We start from the raw sequence: 27,721 nt of genomic DNA on the forward strand, positions 1-27,721 counted from the left end.
CTGTAATGCTCCTCTCAGCATTTATTTAATAAGTTATAAGACCATGAATCAAAATTAATAGTGAAACCGAATTTGAAGTTATTCATTTTCAATGCATATTCATACATTTGCACACACCGGTATGAGCCAATATTTTTTGCCTTCACATGCGGAATGCAGTCCAAAGTCCAGGGTGAAACACTAAGCAGTGTTTTAGGTAAAGTTAAGGGTGACAGTGGTGTCAAGTGTAACATGGGGTCAGATGTAACACTTCATTTAAAGCTGTAAGGAACGTTAACAAGGGAAGTTTAACAGCCAGTGCATTTGTAGTTCATATTAGGAAATGCTGCTTTTTGGGGTGGAGGGTGTTACAAATGACCCGCACCATGGGGTCACATGTAAATTTGATGCAAAATATCCAAACTTCTAATTAATACAAATGCATTCTCTTGAATTCTGCATTCTCTGGAATTCTCTCTGCATTCTTTTGAATACAAAATATTAATGATTACTGTTACTGAGTACTGTTACAACACTCTTCTACCTGGATGATAATGACAGGTGCATGTGTTCATTATTAATAACTTTAATAATAGAAAATATAGCTCTGTACTGCTCAATGCCCATTTGCTTTTATAAACAAATATTTATATTTTTTGACAATTTAAATATAAACATAATTTATTACGTTGCATCTAGTTTGTTTGTTTCATTGTGACGATAAGATTAGATTTACAGTTAATCTCGACGGGAAAGAAAATCAGATCACAGGTTTTTGGCTCATGCTTTTATTTTGAAGGCAGACAATCTCGTGTTCCGGTATTGTCCGGTGGTTAAATCCAATCCAGTCAGTGCGGCGGCAGCAAAGCTCGACCATGAATTAAAAAAAAAAAAAAAAAAACAATAAAAAGATGAGAGAAAAATGAAAGAGCGAGCGCGATAGAGAAACGTAGAGAGAGTTGGAGGCATAGAGAGGGAGAGGGAGAGGAGAGCTGCCGGACCGTCCTAGCAGGGTGAGGCTTATAAATGGACCGCTGGATCTCATCGTTTCCGTCTTTTGTTGATGTCAGTGCAGAGCAGCGTAGCGGCCGCGTGCCGTTATGTAAAATTGCATGTTACAGGCTGTAGTAGACGGGTCCGCGCTACACAGTAGGACTTTACCTCCTAGTATTTCGCGTTATGTGCCTCCCTCACCTTTAGCAACACTAGCAACGTTTTGCATGGTTTTAGTAGCGACCTGTGTATTTGCTGCTTGGCATAAGTAACTGTACTATGAATGCACTTAACTTGTACTGTCGGTGTCGGTGCATGTTTCACGTTACTCTGGTAGTAACGCGAACAGGAAGTGCCGCCTCAGCAGGGCCTCTCCACCTCATCTATCCCTGTTTGGCTAAAGCGGTTTACACATATTTAAAAAAAGGAAGAAAGGCACTGGTGTCAGTTGTTGTCTGATCCGGTAAAAGCAATGCACCCCGTTTTAGAGTTGAGGCCACCTGTGTGTGTTTTTTCAGTTGATACATATTAATCATGTGAGGGTAACATCACACACTCTGTCCCTGTCTTGTTGCAGTGTTTTAACATGACAGGCCTGCGTCAGAGGAAGGGCAGCAGGGGGAAGGAACCCCCAGCTGGTGCAGACTTTCAGTCCCAGCAGTCCAACTGTTGCACTGATCATCATCATCATCATCATTCTCCAGAGAAGATATTACATGGTGAGTAAGTCATCCTCCCGACCAGCAGATTTTCAACCCGGTAGAATCAGCAAAATCGACAGAGTTGTTTGGGGCAGCAGCCTAGTGCACTTTGATTATAAGGTGGACACGGTTAACAGCTGTCCAACCGGCGACCCCTGACCTGCTGTGGGTGCAGAATGGGAAAGGAAATTCAAAGTGGGGCTTTATTGAAGTGACATATTTCTCATATTACTCACGTTACAGGTGAAAGTCTGCACTGCATTGAATCCTGTACATATTAGAAGCAATGAATTACAAATCTGTAAGCCTTTTTTTTTCTGCAGGTTGAATTTTTTAAATGAGGAGTTATATTATTTAAATGATCTATATTTTACTAGTACCTATTTTATTGGGAAATCTGACATAGGTTTACTAAAAGCTTCATTTCATATAGGCTCATGTGTGTAAACGGTCCTGCTAATGTGAATGTTAAGTCACCTCGCTTACTTAAACAAATGCAGCTATTAGAAATGTTGTTGCTCATCAAAATGGTCCAATAATTCACAATATTCTGGGGCATGAGGATATATTTTGACTTGTCATACTAGGGTGAACACAGGTGGTGGCAGTATGCATGTGCATTGTAAATCATGATTAGAATTCGGAATCAAAACTCTGTTCCAAATTAGAACTGATGAAAAAAAAGTCTGTCCTGGATACCTGTGACTGAACTTTGGTTTATTTTTATCAGTCCCAAACAAAGGGATTGACATTAAATGTTTGGCTCTCCAGCCACTGTGGCTAGGGGTTTTCCAAAATTACTATCCACTCAGCATTTTCACTAGCAATACATTCGTTATTGGGAAATTACATTTTGATTTAAGCTGACTATAGTGTACTAAAATGAAACTGAACTAGATTTACAAGCCTTTAAATGTAAATGACAACTGTAAAGATCCAAATCAGGACTACATAAAATGTATAACTATAGGTCCCTATGAACTATTTAGCTCTGATAAGGTTGTGTATAAAGCTTCTTTTATAAAAACATGCAGTCTATTAAGACAAAGAGTAGCTTCCCATAGCATACAACAAAAGTAGTGCAGGGGTGTAGAAGATTAATTGAAAAGATATAAACCTGGCAAGGGAAACATTGCCAAAGTGGCAAGTGGGAGTGGATGTGTTACATGTCACTGCTAAAATCCAACTGGTCTGGTAGAATGACATGTTTTCATGAAAATGCAAATCGATGCTACAACATTTTATTTGTTTAGATATGAGTTAGCATGTATGTTTAACATTACAACCTACAACAAGTTGTGACAACAGTAAGCAGTCAAAAAATATGGCTTTACTTTAGAAAAGATAGCAACAAGACAAAGCACAACTATATTCAATTCAACTTTATTTATATAGCGCCAATTCACAACAAAGTCATCTCAAGGCACGTTAACAAATAAAGTCAAGACTATAAAGATGTATACAGAGAACCCAACAATCCCCCCTTGAGCAAGCCCTAGGCAACAGTGGAGAGGAAAAACTCCCTTTAACGGAAGAAACCTCCAGCAGAACCAGGCTCAGGCTGGGCAGCCATTTGCCTAAACCGGTTGGGGTGAGTGGAAAGTGGAGGGGGAAAAGAAAAGAGCAACAAAAGCAACAACAAAACATCGGGCAGGTTGGTAGGACCAGTAGCTGCACACTGGAAAACACACAGCTTCAAAGCCCGGGGACACCTGCAGTTTAAGCCTATAGCAGCATAATTATAACTAAGTATAACATTTATCAAACAGGAAGGTTTTGAGCCTAGACTTAAAAGTAGAGAGAGTGTCTGCTTCCTGAATCTGAATCTGAACACTTTATTCTGTAAAGTGCCCTGAGATGACTTTGTTGTGAATTGGCGCTGTATAAATAAAGTTGAATTGAATTGAACTGAACTGGGAGCTGGTTCCACAGGAGAGGAGCTTGATAGCTAAAGGCTCTGCCTCCCATTCTACCTTTGGAAATTCTGGGAACCACAAGTAGGCCTGCATTCTGAGATTGAAGTGATCTACTGGGATGATATGGTGCTATGAGGTCTTCTATATATGATGGAGCCTGACCATTCAGAGCTTTATATGTAAGAAGCAGGGTTTTAAATTCTATTCTAGATTTAATGGGAAGCCAATGGAGAGAAGCTAGTGAAGGTGAAATATGTGTAATACTATTATAAATGCATGGACTAGTTTTTCTGTATCACTTTGAGACAGCTCCTAACTTTGGCAATGTTCCGTAGGTGTAAGAAGGCTGTTCTAGAGATTTGTTTTATATGTGAGTTAAAGGACAGATCCTGATCAAAAATAACTCCAAGGTTCCTTGCAGTAGTACTGGAGGCCAGACTTATGCCATCTAGGGTAATGAGATGGTTGGACATCATATTTCTGAGATATGTATTCATTTATGTCCTTTTGGCTTATCCCATGAGTTCAGGGTCGCCACAGCGGATCATTGTCTGCATGTTGATTTGGCACAGCTTTTACACCAGCTGACCTCCCCAGTTTCTACCATGCGGTTTGGGGGTTCAGTGTCTTGCCCAGAGACACTTCGACATATACCCTTGGAACGGGGATCGAACCACTGACCTTGTGGTTCGTGGGCGACTGCCAACTGAGCTACAGCTGCCACAATGCAAGTAAATTAGCAGCAATGCATGTAAATTAGCAGCGAATTAGCTTACAATTCAAGTCTGGTTGCATAGTAAATCTGATCACACGTTTAAGGCAGTACAGCATCAAACTGAAACTCTTGACAGTTTTTAATGTCTTGCTGTGTCTTTGTCCCCCTCAGGACTGTCACCCCCCTCCATTTGAGACATTCCCTGATCCATCTAACTGTAACGTTAACATTCCCTTTAACGTGTAGGGAAACAAACTGAAAAACTTTTGCAAGATGAACCTCATAAGTCCTGACTCTTAAAGACTTTTTTCTTGTAAATGTGGATCACAATGTTTGAAACAATTCCAGTAATGTAAAAATCTTACCTTTGTGTGGCCTGTTCAGTTGTGTGCAGTGTCTTTTTCTCCTCGTTCTGGGTTTGACAGGTAGTAATAAACATTGTGTAGCCGTAACAAATCTACACCAGAATGATAAACCATCAAAGAATAAATGTTTTTACTATCTAAACATTAGACCCTTTATAAGCATTTTAAGCAGAACTGGAATCAAAATCAGAATTGATAAGATCAAAAGATAACCAACCCCTAGTCATGATGGTGTGAAAGTAAAGCTGCTGGTTTGCTTCTATAGCAGAGCTTGTTGGATAGTCAAATTGGACATCGTATGTACTAGTTATGTTCAAGCGCAACCTAGCACTGAGCTACAATGCAAAATGCTGAATCGTTAATTATTTACACCTTTGCTTTTTCTATTGTGTCTCAGAGTATCTTCTATACAAAAGAGTCTCATGCATAACATTAATCATGATGTTTTTGGTTGTTTTGACAGCAGCAACGTCCTGACATGTAAATATTTCTGCAGGTGACTGGTCATGGGGAGCAGTAATCTGGACGTCGGTTGGTTGGTCTGTTTCTGTTGGTCTTGGCCTGCTGTGCTGTATCTACGTAGCCACACTACATGAGAACGATCTGTGGTTCTCCAACATCAAGGTACAAGCAGCACCTAGTTTTCTACAATAACCGGCCAGAGGCTTATTGCAGCAATAGCAGTGGCTCTGTAGCCAGCAATGAACTGTTAAAGATCAACCAATGAATTGTCATTTTTGCTCCGTTTCTCTTAGATTCTCAGTGGTTACTTCGTGCATAACAGCATATCCATATCAGCGATGTAGTCAGCAAGGGTGTGGTTTTTGGGCATTTGCTTATGCACAGCTCTCTTAAGGTTCCACCACAGCATTTCAATTGGGTTGAGGACTGGACTTTGACTAGGCCATTCAAAAACCTTGATTGTTTTATGTTTTAGCTATTCTGATGTAGAGTTATTCATGTTCCTCAGATCATTGTCCTGTTGAATGACCCAATTTTGAGCTTTAGATGTCAGACAGATAGCCTCGGATTTCCCTTTAGAAAACTCTGGAAGTGAAAGGAATCCATGTCCGACTCAATAACTGCACGGCGCCCAGGTCCTGTGGCTTGGTAACATGCCTAATCCACTCTAACATTAAGCATCAGAACTCTGCCTTGGTGTGTGCTGGTTCTATTGCTGTACATCCTCTTCACAAACAACTGTTTCCCTGCCTATCCAACAAAATGTATACATTTGCAGATTACACCAATTGTGGTCAGAATAAACATCTCTAGGAATAATGTAAATAATCTTAAGCCCAACAAATTGGGCTTAAACAAGAGGACTAAGGAGATTAATATTGACACCTTAGAATCAAATCTGCCTACTTATCAAGGTTGAAGGTGTGCAGAGTGTCACAAGGTCTAAGTTATTGGGCCTAACAATCACACGTGACTTGACAAGTAACACTAACACAATACTGGGAATTGGTAAAGCCGAGCAAAGACTCTTTTTCTTAAACAAGTTAAGAGAGCATCTCACTCTAAAGCTGCTCTTGAACGTCCTAATACTGTGCAATGGAGGGAGGCTGATGCATAGAGTATCAGTGTTGTTCGGTCTCTAGTACAATAGTTGAGAGGATCACTGGCCAAGGACCAAGCCAGGACATTAGCACCACGTAGACTAAACTATGCATGACCTGATCTCTCAGCAATGTTAGGGCTCCACGCACCCTTCTTACTACCTGTTAGAACTCTTGCCTCCAGGCAAAAGATTTTAGACTATAAAGTCTACAGCAACTGGGTTAAGGCCGGCAGTTTTTTTTCCCCTAAGGCAGTGGAGCTGTTGAACAAAGCTAACTAAATGTGATTTGTGTGTGAACCATGTACCGGCTTGGATGTGAGTGGCTATTTATCTTAATTACATTTTGCAGAGAATCTTAATTTTTAAATGTACATTTCATGCCATTATACTATTTCTTTTATTATCTTTTACAATCTTGTGAATTGATCATAGCTTAGAGAATTGTTCTATAGCCACTGCAAAAGTTTCATCATTATCTTTTATTTTCATGTAATGATAATAAACAATATAAGGTAAGATGAACCTTTATTCATCCAACAATGGGAATATTTGCAGAGTCTTAATAACTCACATTTTCACACACCAAAGCTGCTGATGAGAGAACCTGCTAATGCTATAAGGTGTAACTTTTTTTAAAGTAAATCCCATGAGCAAAGGCGAATGATTGGTCCACTCATGACAACAAGTATCTGATTTCAAGGATGCTGTATATAGTTTGCAGGTATCTGTAAGCTACTGTTAAACTCACGGAATAGCCAAGAAAGGTGTAATATCTGGAGAAATGATGATTAATGACTGAGCTCCCTGTTATTCCGCTTAAAAGCAGGGGGTAAACGTATTCGACCAACACTTTCCTATAAACATACAGTACCTGGAGAATGGCTGATACAGGGATAACTGACAAACTGCAACTATTCCCTCTTTCTACTGCAATTTATTAGAAAAAAATGCATTAAAAAATGGCAACATAAACTGCAGTTATTCAGAATAGCTGCTGCTATTCAGGCATTTTAAATTAGCCAAAATTCTGCAGGAGTAAAATTCTGTCCAACTTTGATTTTGTCTAGATTTTTGAAATGGGTTTTAATCATTTTTTGATAGATGCTTCTAACTGTATGAGACTGATTCAGTGTCATGTGGTAATGATATTAAAACTCATATAATGTTGTAGCTGAGTGATACAAATATTTTATTGCGATGTGTTGCTGTTTTTGTTATCCACTTTAAGAACACACTGAAAGACCATATTCAAAATATAACATTTGGACAGTTTTTATGACCGTTTAGCTGATATCTTCACAAGTGTAAGTATTGGTACTTTCCATATACTGTAATGGGTATTTTTTGGGGTATATTTTAAAGCAAAGTTCAAGTGGAAAACATGTCCTGATAATCTGCAGAAAATGAGAGAACAATGTCTCTTGAGAAAACTGACATAACTGAGATTCAGTTTATTTATTTTAATTCTGAATGCATAACAGAAGACTATCTATTGTGACATACAATTTTCAGTTGTATATTATGTAATGTTTCCCTCTACCAGTGTATATTTAAATTTTGGAGCTTCATGAAAGTGGTGGTGGTGAAAGTTCTATTTATAGACGAATGGATTAAATAAGTGTTGCAGTTTACTGGAGTTGGAAAGTCTGGGAATGTTTAAAACACATGATTTTTTTTTTCATCTCTTTTGTGAGGGTCTTATTATGAAGCACCAGAGATGGCCAGATTGACGTATTTGACACTTTTATTGGGTGGTTATCTTGGGGTCTGACGTAAGACTCCTCAACCACATGATAGATGTGGGAATTTAGAGCTGGAAAATGTCTCCCAGTTTGAATTTTTAAATGCTTAAAAAAAAAACACACACATTTTCTGCTTATCTCAAGGGGAAAAGTAGCTAGGAAATGTGCCAATCAGCCATATCTCCTTATACAGATTCCTTCCTAAAATGGCCTGCAAACCCATCACAAACACTTCATCTTGAAATGAGATGATTGTTTTTCCGTGCACTGCAGAGAACTGATTTTCAAGCCCGTTAAATGAGCCGCATGAAGTCCTGAAACACCAGGGCGATTGTTCCACAGTCCTTTGTAGAGCTTGTTCAGGTTTGTACAGCAACAGAACATTGTGCCCTGCCAAATATGATGCAATTAATAAGTTATCTTCCAAAGCTTCGCGAACACTCTGGTTCACATATCCTGTACAGTAAATAACAGATTTTGTACTGGTTGACATGGCAGAGCAGATCGATTCGTCAGAGTCATAACTTGTGCAAAATGTAAATGAGCCCTATTGTAATGTGTTGTTTTTGCCTCATTTAGCGTTGCTGTAATAGTCTTTTGTTTTGCTTGATGAATGAGCTGATTGCGGCATTATATCCAGATCACTTTGGTGTTATCGGTTTCTCATATTGTTTTGCTTGGGTTTGACCTACTGGAACACGACTGTAGTACATTTTGATTTCAAATACTAAGAGTGTTTATCCAGAATCGTGAACTATAAAAAAAATGTGAAGAATTAGCAGCTTGTGGTTAAGCACGCTGATCCTGAACTTACTGAGCACGGTCAATTAATTTTAGTTATTTATTATTATTCATTATTTTTGTATCAGATTGTAGGCTATATAATTCTCAGCTATAAATGAAATTATCAAGTAGTTCTATAGAGAGCATTTGATGTATAAAATATTTAAATTAGACTAAATCTATATACTTTAAATTGAAAAATGGGTTTCCAAAATAATGAGCAAAGTGTTTTTGTGTACCATTAATATACAGTAGGGATTGACCACATCAGGAAGCAAAGATGGTACATGTAGCTATATTAGTCCAGATTTTAAGGCATTATCCTAATCACAGGTTAGACTTCCCTGCATATGAATAACAGAAGAGAGAGTGATGAATCAGAGAAAACAACTAAGCAGACAGTCTACGACTCAGAATTTGTCTCATTTGTTGGCAGCAACTCGCTGTGCCAGCCAGCTGCTTCATCTGTTTCTCATGCAAATGTGCAATGCATCTTGACCCAAATAGAGGGAAACTGCACAGAATAATTTGTGAGTTTTTGTCACAGGGGGAGAAAGCACCATATCAAGGTAATTGAGTGGAGTCTGCACAGACACAGTTTGTAGTCCTGTGCTGACTTTTTTTCCTGTGTATATGCGTATGTGAGAGGAAGAGGCAGGCAGATGCTTTCATTCATAATAAATGCAGGTCACTTTACAGGCCTGGTGAAAATCTCACTGAAATGTTCCCACATAAGTGGGCTCCTGGCTGACGCCATCAAAAACTCTGTGTGTGTGCGTTTGTATAAGCTTCTGTCTGTTGATGCTATCAAAGTCTCTGACTATCACTATGATCACACAGTTATTGCTAATTGTGAATATTTTGTGTGAAAACATTCAAGTCTGTCATTCACATCCTCCTCTCCCATAACTAAGTGTGTGGAGGTGTAAACCAGGGTTTAACCTTTTTTTTTCATTTGTTACACAACTTGATGTGGCAAAATTTGAGTTATGATGTTATTCATATATTTATATGATCAAGTCCCCTGGCTCACTTCTTGCTCAGTGGTGGAAGACTTTGCATTCTGCCTTCCATTGTGGTTTATTCTGTTTTAGCTATTATTTAACAGCCATTAATAGTTTTCCTTTACTTTAGTTAACATCTTTCTTGTAAATCATATTCTTTTAGCTACAAAAATGATTTGAAAATGATAGTTGTTGGTGTTTTGTTAATTAACCTGGTGGTTATTCAATACATTTTACGAATTAGATCTTTTTGCATTTTTATACTTGGCCTATAATCTGACAAATAATCCCTGTCTAAAGTATTGGAACAGCAAGGGGGATTTTTTTGTTTTTCATGTAAAGTGAAGACATTCGTGTTTCAGATCTAGGATAGATATGACATAATAGATATGAGTTCATAATTTTAATTTTAATAAGGTGAACAAACGTTCTGGAACATGTGACTGAGAGGTATTTCTTGTTACATGGCTGTCCTGTGAGATTTAATGTTCAATGAAAAGTGAATAAAATCCATATTCTGGGTTTTAGCCATGGGTTTCTACCCATTTAATGTGAGAATTATAAATCAATATGAAGACCAGAGAGCTGTCTATGGAAAAAAAGCTAATTTGAATTTGAAAAAGAGGCAAAAACTGTCAAAGGCAATGCACAAACATGAGGCTTAGCAATTTGAACAATTTAAATGTTCTGAAAAAGAAAAAAAAAACAGTCACTGAATTCCCCAGGACCTCCACAGAGCAGAGGTGAAATGATCACATCCACCATTCAAAAAAAGTCCTCATGAGCACAGATGCAAATTCCTCCTCAGCAGTAAGCGTCTGAAAGCCAGGGTGGAATTCACATAAAAGGCTACAGACATGAGTCACAAAACATTTGGAGGTTTGATGAGATCAAGATGAACCTCTACCAAGGTGGAGAAAGAGAGGTCCTGCTCATGATTCAAACCATATTTGTGTCATGGGTTGGGATTGGGAACACTTTTAGCAAAATTAACATTAAATTAGTTAATGAGACTTGTACCAAGTGTTCTGCTCTATTGTACATTGTACATTTAAAAATTATAGGAAAATAAGGATAAAAGATGACCCTTGCCTCCAATGTGTCTGGGCAGGTATTTGATTTTGCTTTCTAAAACTTTGGTTTTTCTCTCCACTAAAATGTAATGCCAGCATCTTCAGATTTATCCATTTCGGAGGCAAGATGATGAACAAAAAAAAAAAAATTCAAATAGTTTTGGGGTTTAGCCGATAATGACTGAAAAATGTTTTAGCTGATTTGAGTGAGGGCATACTTAAAAAATCCTAAGCCCACATTTAACACTTAGTGCAGAAAAATCACAAGCTTGTTTGCAAGCCACTGTAAATGGTCTTGGAGAATAGTTAACAAACTTGTGGCTATGCCAGCTGAAAGTCTGACCTCAACTTAACCTGCGTGCTGTTGCTCCCTCATCCAGTTGAGATGATATATTTAATACCTTGCCCTTGAAGACCGCTCCCTCTCGTACTCTTTTCTCACTCTCACTTTTAGTCCTGTGCTTACTGTCTCAGACACACACATACTCTGTGTCTCCAGGTCAAATAGAATGGCTGTGAAACATGCTGGAAAGTAATTTGAGACTTTGCAAGTCCTTGGTGTTGGTGCTGCCAGACGTGACCATACACGACTGATAGTATTGGAGTGTTGGCAGTCTGTGGAGAGGCTGTGAAGAGGCTGCGGAGAAAGGGAAGCAACTTTAATAATCTCAGTTGAGATTTCCTCACCTAATGCGTTGTTAACAAAATATGGCAGCACTGTTAGACTTAGTTTCCGGAGGGTTTGCTAGCAAGTTCTTCTTGCACTTTCACCTTTTTTTATCTCTCTCTTTCTCTCTGTCTGTCACCCCTCTTCTCTCACACACACACACACACACACACACACACTTACAATGCTTATTATCACCAGATCTCCTCCTACATACTCAGTGAGACAGCTGGCTTAATGTGGTCCCTTGTCGACTGTCCACAATCTTGGTCATGTCCATGTGGGCCCCATTCTCCAGCAGGGTTTTCATAGGTGCACGGCTTAACCCCTGTTTTGCTTCTAAAAAAACCCACTTCAGACAAACGTTTCCTACATTTTCCAAATTACGTTCCAACGTGTTTCCTACGCTACCCCCCCCCCCCCCCCCTTTCCCTTTTTTTTCTGTGTGCATGTGTTTTTATAGACACGAGGTCACCAGTAGTCACTGCTTTTTTCTTCCCCTCCCTCTGGCTGCTGTAGTTATCTGCAGCCCATCCTGTTGTTTGCAGACTGTGGCTCAGTCTACATGTGTTTGCTCTTCTCTTTATACTTAATAGCTTATTTATGAGGAAAGATGGCTTTTTATTTTTAAGTCTTCTTTGGAGATCAGGAAAGGCAGATGCTGGTCCATGTGTAGTCTCTAGAAGACATAAAGCAGGCGGGAGACGAAGCAAGGGCAGAGCTGGATGGACTGTTGAAGCACTACATCAGAGAGATGGGAGTTATTCAAAGACCATAAAGAAGAAATGGTAACTGAGGAAAAACAGAGAGAAGAGGATCACTGCCTTCTAAAAAGTGAACTAGCTTTCAGGCTAAAAGGCAATGTGTGAACCTGTTAACTAGGCCTGTTCTCTTTGACCTTAAATTAAACTGAGGATTAGCCATCTCATCAGAGCTCTTGGTGAAAAGCCAAGGCTTGTTTTGCCTGCGGCAAACTCAAAAGAAGGATTGGGAAGGAAACTAGCTGCTCATTCCCTCGGAGAAAACTTTTGCAAATTTCCTTTGGCAAGGAACTTGAAACGATTAAAAAGCTAATTTACTTGGAACGACTTCAAGAAATGAAAAACACACCACATTTGCATTTATTTATTTTCTAATGGATTTGGACCAGTTCTATAGCTCAACCTTAGAGCATGCTGTTTATCTACCTGGATTCAGCTCATCAAAGGATCCAAGAACTTACTGATAATCTCTGTCTTATCAGGCAATGGAGCTTCGTAAGAGAGTAAAGCAGAGCAAGCGAGAAAATCATTTGGGTCTTTCACAGGATACTCCAGCTAAAGGGGGATGCAGCAGTCATAAGATGTGGGGGACAGCAGGATCTAATGCCACACAGGAGGGTGTTGGAGGGGGGGTTTCCCTGCTTGGAGCATCCGGTTCAGGCAAACTACCTTGTTGTCCTTGGCGACAGTGTGTTTCCATGGCAGCAGGGCTGTTACTGGCTGGGCTGCTGGCTCTCGTTCAGGCCTGGTGTGTTAATGCCATACATGAGAATCTGCTGTGGTTCTCTGAGCTCACGGTAGGAGTTATTACTTACATTATTGACACTGAATTTTAATTTTATAGTATCCAACCATGTTGCAGACAAACAGCTGGTTGTCCTCAGCTGCACGTAGCCATGCTACGTCAATAATCCCTTCCCTGTCTTTGTTTTGATTGGTCAAGCCATAATTAAAGCACTTCAATTAGTAATTAAAGTGTGTGGTTCAGAGAATCACATTGCATTTATATGAGAATCTTCTGGGATATGCATGCGTGTTTTGCGGAAAGGTGATGACTGGCTAGCAAGGAATACTAAATAGAAGCATGTATGTAAAATGTTGGGGGCAGATGCTGTATGGATTTAGTCCAATTTCTGGCCTTGATGTGGTCACATCCAACTGTTAGGTTGTCTTTTAATATGCAGTTAGCGTCCCAGCACTCAATTAAACACACAACATTAAACCACCTGGTTTAATGTTGTGGCTGATCAGTGTCTGCTGTGATAGATTAGCTGTACTATAGCACCATATTATTTTCTTTACCCTTCTTGTTCCCTTTTCATTGAGAATTGTCAATATGAAGGATACAGCCATATTGTTTGAATAAACTTTTTAAGGCTTGTTAATACACAAATCCAACCAGAGGCTGTAGATCATTAAAAAGGATTAAAATTGTGAATCAACCAGAACGATGAAAATAATTATGAATAATGATATGATATCATGAATAAAATAATGGTTTGCTACAATCTGAGACGTAATTCAGAACTAGTGTTGTTGGCCGATGTCCTTCGTGTACTGTATTGCATCTCTCTTTTAACTATAGAACCACACCTGTTGTCAGTTGTTCTAAACATCAGAACATGAAAAGCCACAATTAAATAGCCAAGCTGATCAGCATCCGGTGTGGAGAGGTGGTACTACTGATTTGGGTTAGAGGCTCTAGGAAGACATTAAGAATGTAGAACATTTAAGCATATTTACATGTCACTTTGTGTCATTAATTTTAGCATAATAGCTTGGGAGTCATTCTAATGGGGAAAAAAAATCAGCTCTGTCTTCTAGTTGTTTGGTCGATATATTAGTTTTTAGGATATTAATGGACTAATATATTAGTATGTTTAATATTTTTATGGAGGAAAGCTCTGTAATGGAAAAAAGACTACAGAAAATACTTTATTATTATTATTATTATTACTTACAATGTGCTTTGTTTTGTAATAAGCCAATTTTCCGCTCTGTCACCATGACCCACATTCATCTGTCCCCCTGGAGAGACCTTTGACAGAATGTGGGAAATCACACCACCGATGCAGCGAAGAAATTTACCACTACAGTGAAAGTTTTTTTGTTTTTTTCTAAGTTGAGCCCAGCTGAAAAACTATTTACTATTTCTCTTTTTACCCCCCAGTGGAATAGTAATCATGTATGAAAAGCAGGGAATCATGTGGAAAGACCTCATCCAAATGTGCACACACACACCGTTTTTACTGCCTTATTGTTACTGTTCTGAGTTTCTATGTCAAGCCATTCCAGGATATGTGTTTTTCCCATTATATAGGATAAAGGCACTTGTAACTAAAATCCCCTTTTCTGCTTCCAGGAAGTGGAACGGGAGATCTCCTTTCGGACTGAGTGTGGACTTTACTACTCATACTACAAGCAAATGTTGCAGGCCCCGTCCATACAGAAAGGTATACACACATCATGTGTGCACACACAGTAGCTTCTAAAACGCTTTTGACTCTTTCTCTTATTACACACTTTATTTTCACCTTAAATATGAAACTTACAAATTGGAATAATTGAACAAACATTTTAAAAAGACACATGGGTGACTATTTATCCTTTTAAATTAAATCCACACAATAATCCCTGTAAAGAGTGATCTGAGTATTTTCTGAATGTGAACTAATGTCACCTTTGTACAAGTGACTCTGTACTAAACACCTCACTCAAACTGCATATGGAGCTGTAGTAAGGCTGTGGCCACAGATTTGCCCCTTCGGTCAGATTTGCCCCTTGGGTCAGTTGGGGGTTGTTCCTGACTTAATCCTGGTTGGAACTGATTATTAGCCTCTAAACAGCTATAGGCCAATGTCAGGATGTCGGTGAGTGTACGTGAAAGCTTTTGTCTTGTACATAAACTCCAGACCTTAGTTGGATTCACTACCTGCAGTAATAATTTATATGTATTTTAAAGACCAAAAAGCTTATCATTAACTTACTACATTATCTTGTCAGGTCACAAGTTATAAAAATGTCCCATTTGAGAAGAATCTCCTTAGTGTGTGGAATATGATCATGGATACCATGAGTTCTGGCTTTTCTGGTATCAAACCAGGACTACCTAGCTCTACATTGTGATATAAGATGTGATATAACCGGTTTTTCAATTGTTCTGGAGCTAATGAGGAGGCCGTATTTCTGCAGCAAGATTAGCCTGTAACCCCCCCCAAAACCCGATTCTTGTTTAATTATGATTTAGGTCATAAAGTTTTCCAGTCATAGTTGTTTATTCAAGACGGCAAAATGAATGGCTTTGGGGTAGAAGAAATGAGAATCCCCTTTTTCATCTGCTATTGTCTCACATTAAAGTCTAGTTGTTTCAAAAATTACATAAAACTAAAGTGGTAAAAGTGGTAAATTTGGCATTAGGACTTAGCAAAGATTCAGTTCGGGTCACATCTTTAAAATGACAGTATAAAATCACATTATCCAGAATATAAACTTTTCAGAAGTGTAAATTTGTGAGAGTACTAGTGTTGCATGGTGTACCTGTATAAAAGGTATTGCAATACCCTGCCATTAAAAACAATCTAATCCCCAGTTTTATTAGTACCGATAATATGAGATTAACAGAACTTTACAAACAGGTCTCCAACACATCCGACTTAGCAAAATACCTTGCTTGACAGACATGCTCACTGTAAACAGCATCAGTGAATGTTACAAATAACATAATTAGTCTTGCTTTGACATGTTTTAGCCAGTACTGACCCTGCACTTACTGGTTAAATGACAAAGCCTCCAACAGCAGCAGGTCTTTTCAGCTGTCAGCTCGAGAACCTTAATTCCATCAGTAACTCACTGGTTAAACATTCAGTCAAATTACTTTTCTTTCAAGATTGTTCAAAATTATTATACCTTTTTTTTTTTTAACAAAGTTAATTTTTTTCAACCTTATTTTTCTATCTTTTTTTCAGTTTATGTCATTGTCCTGTATCAAGTTATTATCAGTATGAGGATATTTAGGCAGGTATTGGTATCAAAGCCATAAATATGGTATCATGACAACACTAGAAGCTTCTTTAACTTTTGAAACACAGACATGTAATCTCGTAACAGCCAATCTTTTTACAACAATAAAGGCACCAGTATGCTCTCTCCACCTACTCTTACAGGGGAAGCACAACTATTTGCTGTATCTAGACCACTGAAATCACTGCAGTTTCATTTGAGGCACAGCCTGGTCTGAGGGAAATAACTCAATAATATTGTTCTCATTAGCATGTAACATTCCTAATTCGGAACTATCTTAATTTTCCACTAAGGCAAATTATTGAGCTGTAGGTTAATTAGTTGAGGAACTAGCTGACTTGACTTCCCTTTCTGTCTCACTGGGTGTCTGCTTCTTTTATGTGCAGAAACTACTGTAGTTTTAAGTGTCAAGGGTAAAGGAGGGAGGAGAAAATTATAGGAACCTAAAAATGGAATAGAAAAATTGTGGTTTGAAGGGAGAGATAGTGAGGTGAAAGTAAGACAATGGTGGAAGGATGAGAATAGGAACAACACAAAAGCAGGGTTGAAAGTAGAAGTATAAAAATGGGGGCAGCGCAAAGTGGGAGGAAATAAAGTCAGAAGAAGTGAGGGAAGTAAAGGGATAAAGCGAAAATGACTGAAAGACACTCATAAAATAAATAATTTGACGTGGAATGGGGGTGATGTGTACTCTGTTTATGGAAAACAGCACTGGGTTTTATGGTTTTACATGGATCATAAACTCAGCAGGGATCAGACTGACACATACCAGCCTGCAGCAGAAACTCTGCTCTCCGTTGCTAGTTTGGTTTTACACTTTGTTTCAATCAAACTGAATACGTAGTAATGGCAGCACTTCAGCGACTAGTTTGGAATAATAACACCAGTGGATTTGGGCACTATATAATGTATGTATCAGGGTTTTTGTATTATGGAATTTGCTATTGTTAGTAAATAATTGTGGTTTATTGTAATTTATTTTTTTACCATTATCTGTATGCCGGTCGAAGCCCGGTAGAAATTGGGGAGGGGTCCGGAACTTTATTTTGATGGGCACACAATGCGGCCAATCACATGCGAGGACAGACAAGGATCACATAATTATGTGAAAGAAGGAAGGGGTGCCAATCTCTTCTCCAGTCTTCTCTAAAGTCTTTTCTCCTAGAATGAGCTGGTCTGGATGCTGTAAAAATACAACAAGGCAAAGTCTGTGTTCACTGTTTTGATGTTTAATGTTCCTGAAAACAGCTCTTGTCTCATTAGGCAATTGCATTTTTTTTTTTAAAAGACATATAAAAGCTTGACAAAATCAAGAGTCGGGTATTTATTGCTGAATTTTGTCACGAAAGAGAGGATGAAAATGTCTGGATCTTGTGTTAACCATAGAACTTATTTTAGGCATTCAACCAAAACACTATTCAAAACAATGCATATGGACAGTGAAAGTAGAAATACAAAAAGGTAGTAATTTCCTGGTTTTAAGGACAATTTTTTACAGCACTCCATAGTGGACATTTCAGCAAATCATTGCCCTTTTATACATCCAGTAGATATGAAGCAATGTTATATTCATTTTTGAGTTAACTAAAGTTGCAAACCATCAAACCTACACATTTTTTTGGATTTGTTAATATACAATATATATGATTGCTGTTTCTAACAACAGAACCTTTTTTTTTTTCACTCGGCTAAGGAAGTAATGTTTGCGAGCTTTCAAGGTTAATTACACTGACAGGTTCAGACATTTACTGCGCTTTCAGCAACTAAAGAATTAAAGTCAAGCAGAACAATCTTTGGTTTAAGTGCTTTAAACAAAGTTTTGTTAAACACTGTTATTGTTTTATGAAAACACTATACTATAATATGACCAAAGTGAACTTGGAAACCCACTTTCTCTGGTTGTCACACACAGCCAACAAACTGTTAACAGACTCTGTCACTGTAGCTTTTTAAAGTTGTGTGTGTGTGTGTGTGTGTGTGTGTGTGTGTGTGTGTGTGTGTGTGTGTGTGTTCCCAGGGCTGTCAGATTTGATCCATGACAACTTGACAGAATCTAAGAGGACCATTAATCTCCTACAGCGAATGAATATCTATCAAGAAGTCTTCCTCGGTGTTCTCTACAGATTATTGCCCATACAGGTAACCTATAACTCAGCAACACACAAGATTAGAGCAAGAAGTTTTTTTAACATCGTCATTATTATTATTATTATTACACTCTTGCACATCAAAATCACATGTTCTCTTTAGGATAAGGTATCAGGGAGACAAAGCACGGCTCCTGCGTTTTGCTTGTCGAAAGTGCAAATGTCAAACTTTTGAATCGTTTTTGAATGGTGTTGATGGGCAAAGTAAAACCATAGTTAGGGTGTAGACGTTGTAATCTGAAAGAGATCAGTGACTGTAAAGTATTGGTAGGGGAGAATGTAGCCAGACAACACAAGATGGTGTGTAAAATGACTGTGGTGGTGAGGAAGATGAAGAGGACAAACGCAGAGCAGAGGACGAAGTGGTGGAAGTTGTAAAAGGAAGAATCTTGTGTAGTTTTCAGGGAGGAGCTGAGACAGACTCTGGATGGTCAGGAAGTGCTCCCAGATGACTGGACCACTACAGCTAATGTGATCAGGGAGACAGGTACGAGGTTACTTGGGGTGTCATGTGGAAAGAGGAAGTTGGGCAAGGAGACGTGGTGGTGGAACGAGGAAGTTCAGGAGTGTATACAGAGAAAGAGGTTAGCTAAGAAGAAGTGGGACACTGAGAGGACTGAAGAGAGTAGACAGGAGCACAGGGAGATACAGCGTAAGGTGAAGGTAGAGGTGGCAAAGTCCAAACAGAGCATATGAGGACTTGTATGTTAGGTTTGACACTAAAGAGAGAGAGGTGGATTTGTACAGGTTGGCCAGACAAAGAGATAGACATGGGAAGGATGTGCAGAAGGTTAAGGTGATTAAAGATAAAGATGGAAATGTATGGACAGGTGCCAGGAGTGTGATGGGAAGATGGAAGGAGAACTTTGAAGATGAAAGGGAAGGAAGAGTAGAAGAGGTGACTGGTTAGTAAGAGTGTGAGAGTATGAGCATATTAGGAGACTGTCAGGCATTTGAGTTAATGTGGCGTTTTACATAGTAGCTGACATGGCAGGGCATCTTTGCACTTGTCACACTGGGGGCAGAGGTTTGTGTATTGGCATATCAATTAACTGAAGAACTGCTACTTAGCTTTGTTGGTGATCTCACTCTGTGACAAGTCTGTCGTGACATATACGTTGAAGCCTAACTTTGAAAATGCCAAAGTACACCAGAGTCCCTGAGTCAGTCACTGCCACTATCAACTGTCTGTATGGTTAAGTATGGTGCCTAAAGAACTAATGGTCTGTGTTTTTGTGTGTGTGTGTGTGTGTGTGCGTGCGTGCCACAGTTGTATCTGGAGCCAGTGTATTTCTACATTTACACAGTGTTCTCGCTCCAAGCGGTGTATGTGATTGCCCTGTACCTCACAGCATGGCTCCTGTCTGGCTCGTGGCTGGCTGGTACACTCACTGGGATCTGGTACATCCTCAACAGGTGGGTAATAACTGTGAGTTAGTGTGTGTGTGTGTGTGTGTGTGTGTGTGTGTGTGTGTGTGTGTGTGTGTGTACGAAACATTTAAAGGTCTGTAAATACTCTGTAAAAATCGTGGCACTTATACAGCAAAAGATTAGGTTTAGTTTCCTTCTGCTTTATGTGTATCATATTTTGTGGATCACTCTTAAGTTTTCATGCTGTGTAAAAAGCATCCAACTGACCAGATTTGACATGCACAAAGTCCTCTCTATCGGCAGGGCAGTAAAGGTCATTTAATTGTGATTCTTTGTACACAGGAAAAAAACATTTTAATGAGCCACTTTTGCAGCAGAATTCTGTGAATGAGCCACTTTTAATAGCTGTTCTTTTATGTCAGATGTGAATGTTTTCTTTTTTTTTTTTTTTAAAAGATGCATCTGTATCCAGGACCCTTTTTCGTTCATGGTTCAGTGGACAGGAAAATAAATCGTTCTAAATAGCAAGTCTCGCTGAACTTTAATTCATGCCAATTGCTTACAGGACGAAAATCCAGTAAAGTGCTTCACCTACAAAATCAATAACATGTGGGCCGAATATGAATTTAATGAGAGCCAAAACTTAACTTTGATGTGTTCCCTGTATTTTACTTTTTTTTTTTTTTTTCTTTTCTTCATACTAGCTTGGATGCTGTTGGACTGTGTGTTACATTCTGTAAATGAAAAAACCAGATATTTGGATGACTTTGTTGTCTTTGAAAAGAGCTAGTTTACCCATTTCCAGTCTTTGCGCTAATAGAAACTGACTTAAGGTTATTGTTTAGCAAGTAGTATTTGGGAGCGGTATTAAAATGGTATCTCACCTAACTTTGGACATAGAAATAAACACTTCACTCCATGTAGTTAGATGAAATATGTAATGGACATGTAGTTGCTTCTAGTGTGAGTAGGTGGTGTGTACTATGTTTGCATTGCTTGGTGTGTTTTTTTTGGAAGGGAGCCAGAAGTTGAAATATGTTCAGAAACTCTGTTTGCATTTTCTCTGATGTCCTTTTGGATCAATATACAGGCGTGATTTCTGTTTCTGACCTCTGTAAACATTAAAATGTAGGGTCACAGAGTTTTAAAACTTCTGAAAAATTAGATAAAAGAGTTGCTGGGATTAAAAAGATAACAGCCGTTTAATATACACAATGAACTCTTGTTAAAATGAATTACTTTTTGTTGATTATTTTATCTTAACTGATTGCTTAATTTCTTTTGCCCTATCGTCCTCACAATGAGCAGGTATACAAAAATGTGTGTAGTATACTTCATATATTAAGGTAGTTAGTTTATACTTAGTTACTAGTGCTCAGTTTTGCAATTAAAATGTTTAATATTATCCATCCATCTGCCTCCCCATCCCTCATTTGACCCCCCTCTCCCTCTTTTCAGGGTAGATACCACTCGTGTGGAGTTCACAATCTCCCTCAGAGAGAACTGGTCTTTGCCCTTCCTAGCGCTGCAGGTCACTGCTATCACCTGTTACCTCAGGCCTCATCTCACAGCCTTACAGAAGGTACACATATACACACACCCTCAGGGATCAAAGCTATTGATCAATCTCACTACTGGCCTTGACCTGGCACACTCAAGCCGCCTGCTCAATATCTACTACGTCTGACAGAGGGAGTTACAGAGCAGGAATGATTTCATTTGTCATTAGTATCCAGTTCAAGAATCTGACATTAGCGTGTTGTGTTTGTGTGTGTTATCTTTTTTAGAAGGTGCTGATGTGGTTGATGTATGTGACGACGTTCTGTTTCTGTCTGACATGGCAGTTCAACCAGTTCATCCTACTTGTTCAGTCTCTCATCATATACACCATGGACTGTGTTGATCTCCTAACACCTACACAGGTATGTATCGAAAGAGTTGGTGACATGGTTCTATTACAATAGTTAGATAGTAAACTCTAAAATGTTTGATTAAAGTCGGTTGATTAAAAATTGTTTGCTGAGCACATAATTCAAAAAGGTTCAATTCAATTCTGCATTTTAACATTTGTCCTTGTGGCCTTGCCTGCACAGTCCTTTCCCTTTTTGTGTTATTAACCTAAGTTCTAATTTGTTTTGAAGAATTTTTACTAAACTAAAAATTAAAAAATTAAGCTCAATGCACACAGTTTTCACGAAAATGAACAGCTTGTCACAAATTGCTGAAGCGTTCAAATTGCAGTTTTTACCAACTTGAGAGTTGATTAGTTTTATTAGTTTTATTTCAATTATACGGTCTGCACTGGTCTACAGTTATATATAGCGCTTTTCTAGGGTCCAGTGTCTTGCTCAAGGTCACTTGGGTTGAGAGGTGGACGACCTTTCAACGGTCGCCCTCTGTATAGGATTTTAGCTTTTTCAATTTCAATTCAACTTTATTTATATAGCACCAATTCACAACAAAGTCATCTCAAAGCACTTTACGGAATAAAGTCAAGACTATAAAGATGTATAGACAGAACCCAACAATTGTCTAAGGATAATGGGAAAACACTTAATACAGTCACTTCTGCATCTAGAACTACAACTTGAATCTTTAATACACAAGGAGAAAACATGTCAATGGCTTGTAGAAACACTGTTCTCTGGGCCCAAGCTCATGTCAGATGGACAAAAAGGTACTGTGAACTGACCTCTGTCCTAACTTTTATTGATTTTTTTTATTCTAATTTTTCTGACTCAAAACTTGTCTGTATTTACAAAATACAATGGTGTTGGCCAACGAACACCTTGAAAGTCTTTCTATTTCTGTCAAATGAGTGAAGGAAATGAACAAATGACAGATTTAGTTTTTTATACCACTATAGGAAAACCTTCCAACTTTGCCGTTGCAGCATCTTAGGACTAACCCTCCATCTTATAATCTGGTGCATTTTCGTTGTACACCTTGTATGTATAATGGCAAATAAAGCACTTTGCTTTTAAATGTTTTTACAAGGCCCAAAGTATTTATCATACTATTGATTTAATATTTAGTATATATTTAATATTTTAACACGTTGACTCATGTCAGCTTTCTTACTTGTATGGATCCACCTACCATAAATCAATCACATTAGGCAACTTAAGTCCTGTAACTTCATCAAGCTTTCATCATGTCTTTTGAGTTCTCACTTGAAGGAAAACTTTTATCATTAATATTTTCAGTATTATTAGTATTTTTACAATACAAACTAAAGGAAATATACTCTTCACTTGCTGGTTTCTGAACTAAAGTGACACGGAGGGTAGACTATTATATCAAACACATAACTACCTTTCAGTGCAACCTTTTGGACTCTCAGATGGTGAATGGTTGTTATGTAGTGGTATTCTGTGTTTCACAGCTGTATGTATCTGTTTCTTTAGGTGACTACACTGTATGTTGTTCAAGTGAGTGGTCTGCTCAGTGTGTGGCTTCTACAGTTCTGCAACTCCATGATACTGGGATCACTGGTCCTGAGCTTCGTTGTAGCCGCCCTCATCATTAGACACGGACAGGTTTGTGTGTTGAAATTTAATAAGAAAGCTATTAGGAACACAGAGAAAGATCCAGACAACAAAGTACAGACGAATGTTTAAACTGCTATGATGTGAAGAGGCACGTGCCGCAGTCAGTTTCGAAGGTGATCATTTGAATTTGTATGCTGGGGACACGTGTTTCTGTTAGGCTAAATGTAATTTAGTAAAATCAGATCTTTATCACTGTAACAATTACAGAAACATTAAATGTGACAGGAAAGAGGAGAATCATAAAGAAAGATGGAGGAAGGTTGAGAATAAGAAATTGGGACAGGAAACTTTGTGCATCTGCTTACTGTATCACATCACAAAACACCTCTTTTTGTTGTGTAATCACACAGTCTGGTTTGAAGACAGGAAGCCTGATGGTTCGTCTCGGCAAACTGTTTCTCCACAGCGCCATGGTTCTCCTTCTCACCTTTAGCATCAACTACCTAGCCAAGGTGCTCCAGTACTTCCTTTGTTTATCTGTGTCTCTATTACAATTTTTACGATTTGCCTGTCTTTGCTCCTTTTTTCTCCTGCTCTTATCTCCTTATGCGTTTCTTTTCATTTTGCCCTCCTTTCCTAACATTCCATCTTTTTCTCTGTGTATTTTCTGATTTATTTTGTTAACTTTCTATCTTATGTCCCTCCTTCCCCTCCTCATTCCTTTGATCCTCCTTTTCCTATCTTACTGCTGCTTCACCCTGTCTCCACCTTCGCCCACATCCCTGTACTGCACCCTATGTATCTAAAACTCATAGATATGAGCTCACCTTGTGATCTCAGGTCAATTTATTTACTTATTTATATGTCTGACAAGATGACCTGTGTGTGTCTGTGTGTACATGGGTTTACAGAAAGCACTTCAGCTCAGATCAGATGAGCACATCTATAAATTCATCAAATCAAAGTTTGGCTTGGGGCCGACAAGGTATGAGCACACACACTCAAACATGCATACACACCTTATAAAACCATATCATGTATGATACAGTACACACAATAATGCAAACACAATGTCTGCACGTTCTGCACACCTCTTGACTTGATCCAGCATGACTGTAATATTCACTAAGCACCAGTGTTGTAGCACCTGGAGTGTTAGTGTGCGTGAATAATAGATGGCGGTGTAACGCCAGCAGGCCTCCCATCGATCAGATAGCGTGTGTGTGTGTATGTGTTTGTCGAGCTCACCCACTGGATAGTTGCTCTGGTGTGGCAGATAACGCAGCTCACACCCCAGTACCACACAACTGGCCTTTCAATTATTCAGGAGGCTGTGGAAAGTGCAGCACTTACTCTACCTCTCCCATTCCCTCCTGTTTCTCACTCGGTGAGTTTTATTTATTCTTTCCCATTTCTTTAAGCTCTTGAGTCCTGCACTGCTTTTGGTGGTATCTTGTATTTGCCATTTGTATGACTACAAATCAGAAGCAGTTTTGCTAGTCTAATGTGTGAAATGTTCAAAACATGCTTATACTAAAGATTTAGGGCATAATTTATTCTGGTTTCTTTTCAAAACATTGACTATATATATTGACTATATACTACACCTTTGTGTTTCTCTTTTTCTGTTAGCCTCACAGAAAAAGATCTTTACATAAGAGGACTTAGAGAAGCTTTTTTCTTTTATCTTTATGGCTCTGTAAAGTAAAGTAAAGGTAAAAATCTGCCATTTTTTATATTGAAGTTTACATTTTTGCAACTCTCTTTTTCATTACAAGAGGTTTTAAATCTGAGTAATTGAGCCCTATTTCTCTTTGTACATTGATAATCAACTGATCATGAATTTGAATATGGATAATAAATACTGTACAGTTTTGAAGTACTTGCAATTCCATTTTAAGCTACTTTTAACATCTCCTTTAGATTTGATTTGGCTTTAACAAAATCTGAAAATTTCCAGTACTATTAACGCACGTTGTAACAGAATTAGTTGGGGTTGCATTTCATAGTTACAATCTTTACAAGCAACACTGGATGGAGACAAATCTCAAGGGTTACTTGAACTAAGCTTCTGTTACTTCAACAATACAATGAACCCCCATCAGTAAAATTCTCCCTAATTGTGTGCACAATATAATTTGGAGCCTAACTGTATTCATTCATAATAACTCACTATGATTGATGGAAAACAGTGTACACAGTGTGGAGCACCATATTTCACATTGCAATGCTGGAGACAAAAATTAAATGACTCATTGTTATTGTTTTGTATCTAAGTGTCTTCCCTTAAGACAAGTACAAGTGTCCAATTGCATATCCTAGTATGCTAATGTTAGTATCAACTAATCATTTTGCCTTTATTTCAACATAAAGTTGGAAGGTTGTATTGGTGACCCTGAACTCACGTTATAAGCTGCAAACACAAAAAATAAAAAAAACATACTCGTTTAATTCAAACTGGTGGTTTAAACACGGAAGGTACAGATTGTAAATCTATTTTAGTGATTTTGTAATCTGAGATGTTGGGAAATAATAATAATTAAAACCAACTTGAGGCTTTAACCTAAAAACATCCCGACTACTGCCACCACCACCAGCAACAACTTTCCCTGATTATTTAAGTCATATATGTTAAAGAAGGTCTTCAGACCTTGAAGAAAGCTGTTTTGTCAAGTGTCATGTAAATGTCAAATATGGTTTCCTAAATTGGGGTAGGAGATTAGCAAAACCCAATTTACCCATGTAGATTTATCCTAGACAACAGATTTTTCTGCCTCGTAGACACGTAACCACCAAGTTTCTAATCCGCTTTCTTTACAAGCACATGTGCGTAACAAAAGGCTTGCAGACAGGAACCAGCAGCTGAGTAAAAGGCAGAATGAGGGATAATTTAATAATGGTGATACTATTCATTTTTTAAAACAAAATGCGCACAAAGGTCTGCAGAAAATGTGAAATGGAAACTAATACAATGTGCCTTGTAGAAGTCGGAATAGGTCACTTTCCTCTGTGGATTTTTTTTTTTTTATTCAGACAGTACGTGGTGTGAATCAGCTGTGTTTGTCTCTCCTCATTTTCTTTTCTCTCCCCCTGTGCTGTGTTACTCTGCAGCAGCATGAACACAGCCAAACAAATAAATATATAAATCAGTAAGCAGCCTTATCTTTCACTCTACAATTAAAATCTGTGTGCCATGCTTCTAAAATAAGTCTGAGGTGCAGGAAAAAATCGGATTACTCTTGTGCTGCATGAATCCGTGGATTTCCATCAACCAGGTTTCTTAAATGCATGTAATTTCCTGTATATCAGAGAAAACAGTGTTTTTGTTTGTTTGTTTGTTTTAGTTTTTTCAAGTTAACTGGTTACTTAAGTCCATGTAAATCACACTCGGAGAGGGAAATTGATAGAAATGTGGGAAAAAAAGACAACAACTTCACTCGCACCTTTTTCCTCAACCCAGTATAGGTGCTAGTTCAAACATGGTGCTTGTACCATTTCAAAATTGGTTCATCTCGCAGTTCTTTTGTAACTGGTTTACTTTTGTATGAACTCGATAGAGTGTAGACTATAGAGCCCCTTCATTATGCCACAGTACACTGTATACGTTTCTGTTTTATAATTGCATCCCTGCCACTGACAGAAGTTGTTCAGGGATCAAGGAGTTGGTGACACTCTTTGTATCTTTTATGTTTATCTTTCTCTATGCTACCCCCCCCCCCCCTTTCCTGCAGAGATTTTGATGCCAGTCTCTATCTGTGTGAAGAGGCCTTTGGCTTACTACCCCTCGATACACTGGAACGACTGGCTGGCACTCTGCTGTTGTACCCCTACGTCCTCACACTGCTGCTGCTCAGCGGCATTTTTGCAGTGGCCATGCTGCAGAATCTGAGGTAGGTGATGGCTGTACAAGAAATGAAGGATGAAACATGGGAAGGGAAGAAAGTGTCCCTATGAACCTTTGAAACTTGTGAAAAGGAGCAGTTGGCAAATGTGAGTTGGAGGTGGTATATGGTAACATACCTATAATAAACCTGAAATAAATAAGCTAAAATAAATCAGGCGGCGTAAAGTATAATTTCCACATTGTCTCTTATTCCCACATCCATTCTGTTGATGTTAATTATTGAGTAGCAGTTGGTGATCCCCTCCATCTGTCCCTCTGTTCATTTCTCTCGTTACAACATAACCTGAAAGCTAATGACCAGTTTTGTGTGTTTGTGGGTGTTTGCATTCACACTCCCAACAGAAAGAAACCCACTGTTCCCTTCTGCAACCCAATGACCTTTCTCCTGTAGCACAACCTTCAGGCCAAACCTAATCTTGTAAATAACTGCTCACTTATGTCTTTGGCAGTCTTGTATAAGTCCTCGCAACTGTTTTGGTATCCGTAACATTGTTTCCAGATACACCAGAGACCTGTTTTAATAAA

The 27,721-nt window shown here is 38.5% G+C and overlaps 1 protein-coding gene across 5 annotated transcripts in view; it reads left to right on the forward strand.

The window, feature by feature from the left end:
* Window positions 1–817: 817 nt before the first annotated feature.
* dpy19l3 (dpy-19 like C-mannosyltransferase 3) overlaps window positions 818–27,721 on the forward strand; it is a 53,099-nt gene continuing 26,195 nt past the window's right edge. The window contains exons 1-12 of one of the 5 annotated variants that reach the window (XM_067494967.1): window positions 818–992; window positions 1,550–1,691; window positions 5,166–5,293; window positions 14,626–14,716; window positions 18,301–18,422; window positions 19,701–19,846; window positions 21,260–21,383; window positions 21,589–21,723; window positions 23,209–23,340; window positions 23,703–23,804; window positions 24,204–24,277; window positions 27,024–27,182. In XM_067494967.1, coding sequence (XP_067351068.1) covers window positions 1,559–1,691; window positions 5,166–5,293; window positions 14,626–14,716; window positions 18,301–18,422; window positions 19,701–19,846; window positions 21,260–21,383; window positions 21,589–21,723; window positions 23,209–23,340; window positions 23,703–23,804; window positions 24,204–24,277; window positions 27,024–27,182 — 1,346 coding nt within the window. In that variant the 5' untranslated portion in view covers window positions 818–992; window positions 1,550–1,558. Of the gene's footprint in view, window positions 993–1,016; window positions 1,436–1,549; window positions 1,692–5,165; window positions 5,294–12,077; window positions 13,061–14,625; window positions 14,717–18,300; window positions 18,423–19,700; window positions 19,847–21,259; window positions 21,384–21,588; window positions 21,724–23,208; window positions 23,341–23,702; window positions 23,805–24,203; window positions 24,278–27,023; window positions 27,183–27,721 lie in introns of those variants that run through there. The other 4 variants (XM_067494968.1, XM_067494970.1, XM_067494969.1 and 1 more) reach the window with 4 other exon arrangements.

Source organism: Channa argus, chromosome 2 (assembly GCF_033026475.1).
Source record: "Channa argus isolate prfri chromosome 2, Channa argus male v1.0, whole genome shotgun sequence".
Lineage (NCBI taxonomy): Eukaryota > Metazoa > Chordata > Actinopteri > Anabantiformes > Channidae > Channa > Channa argus.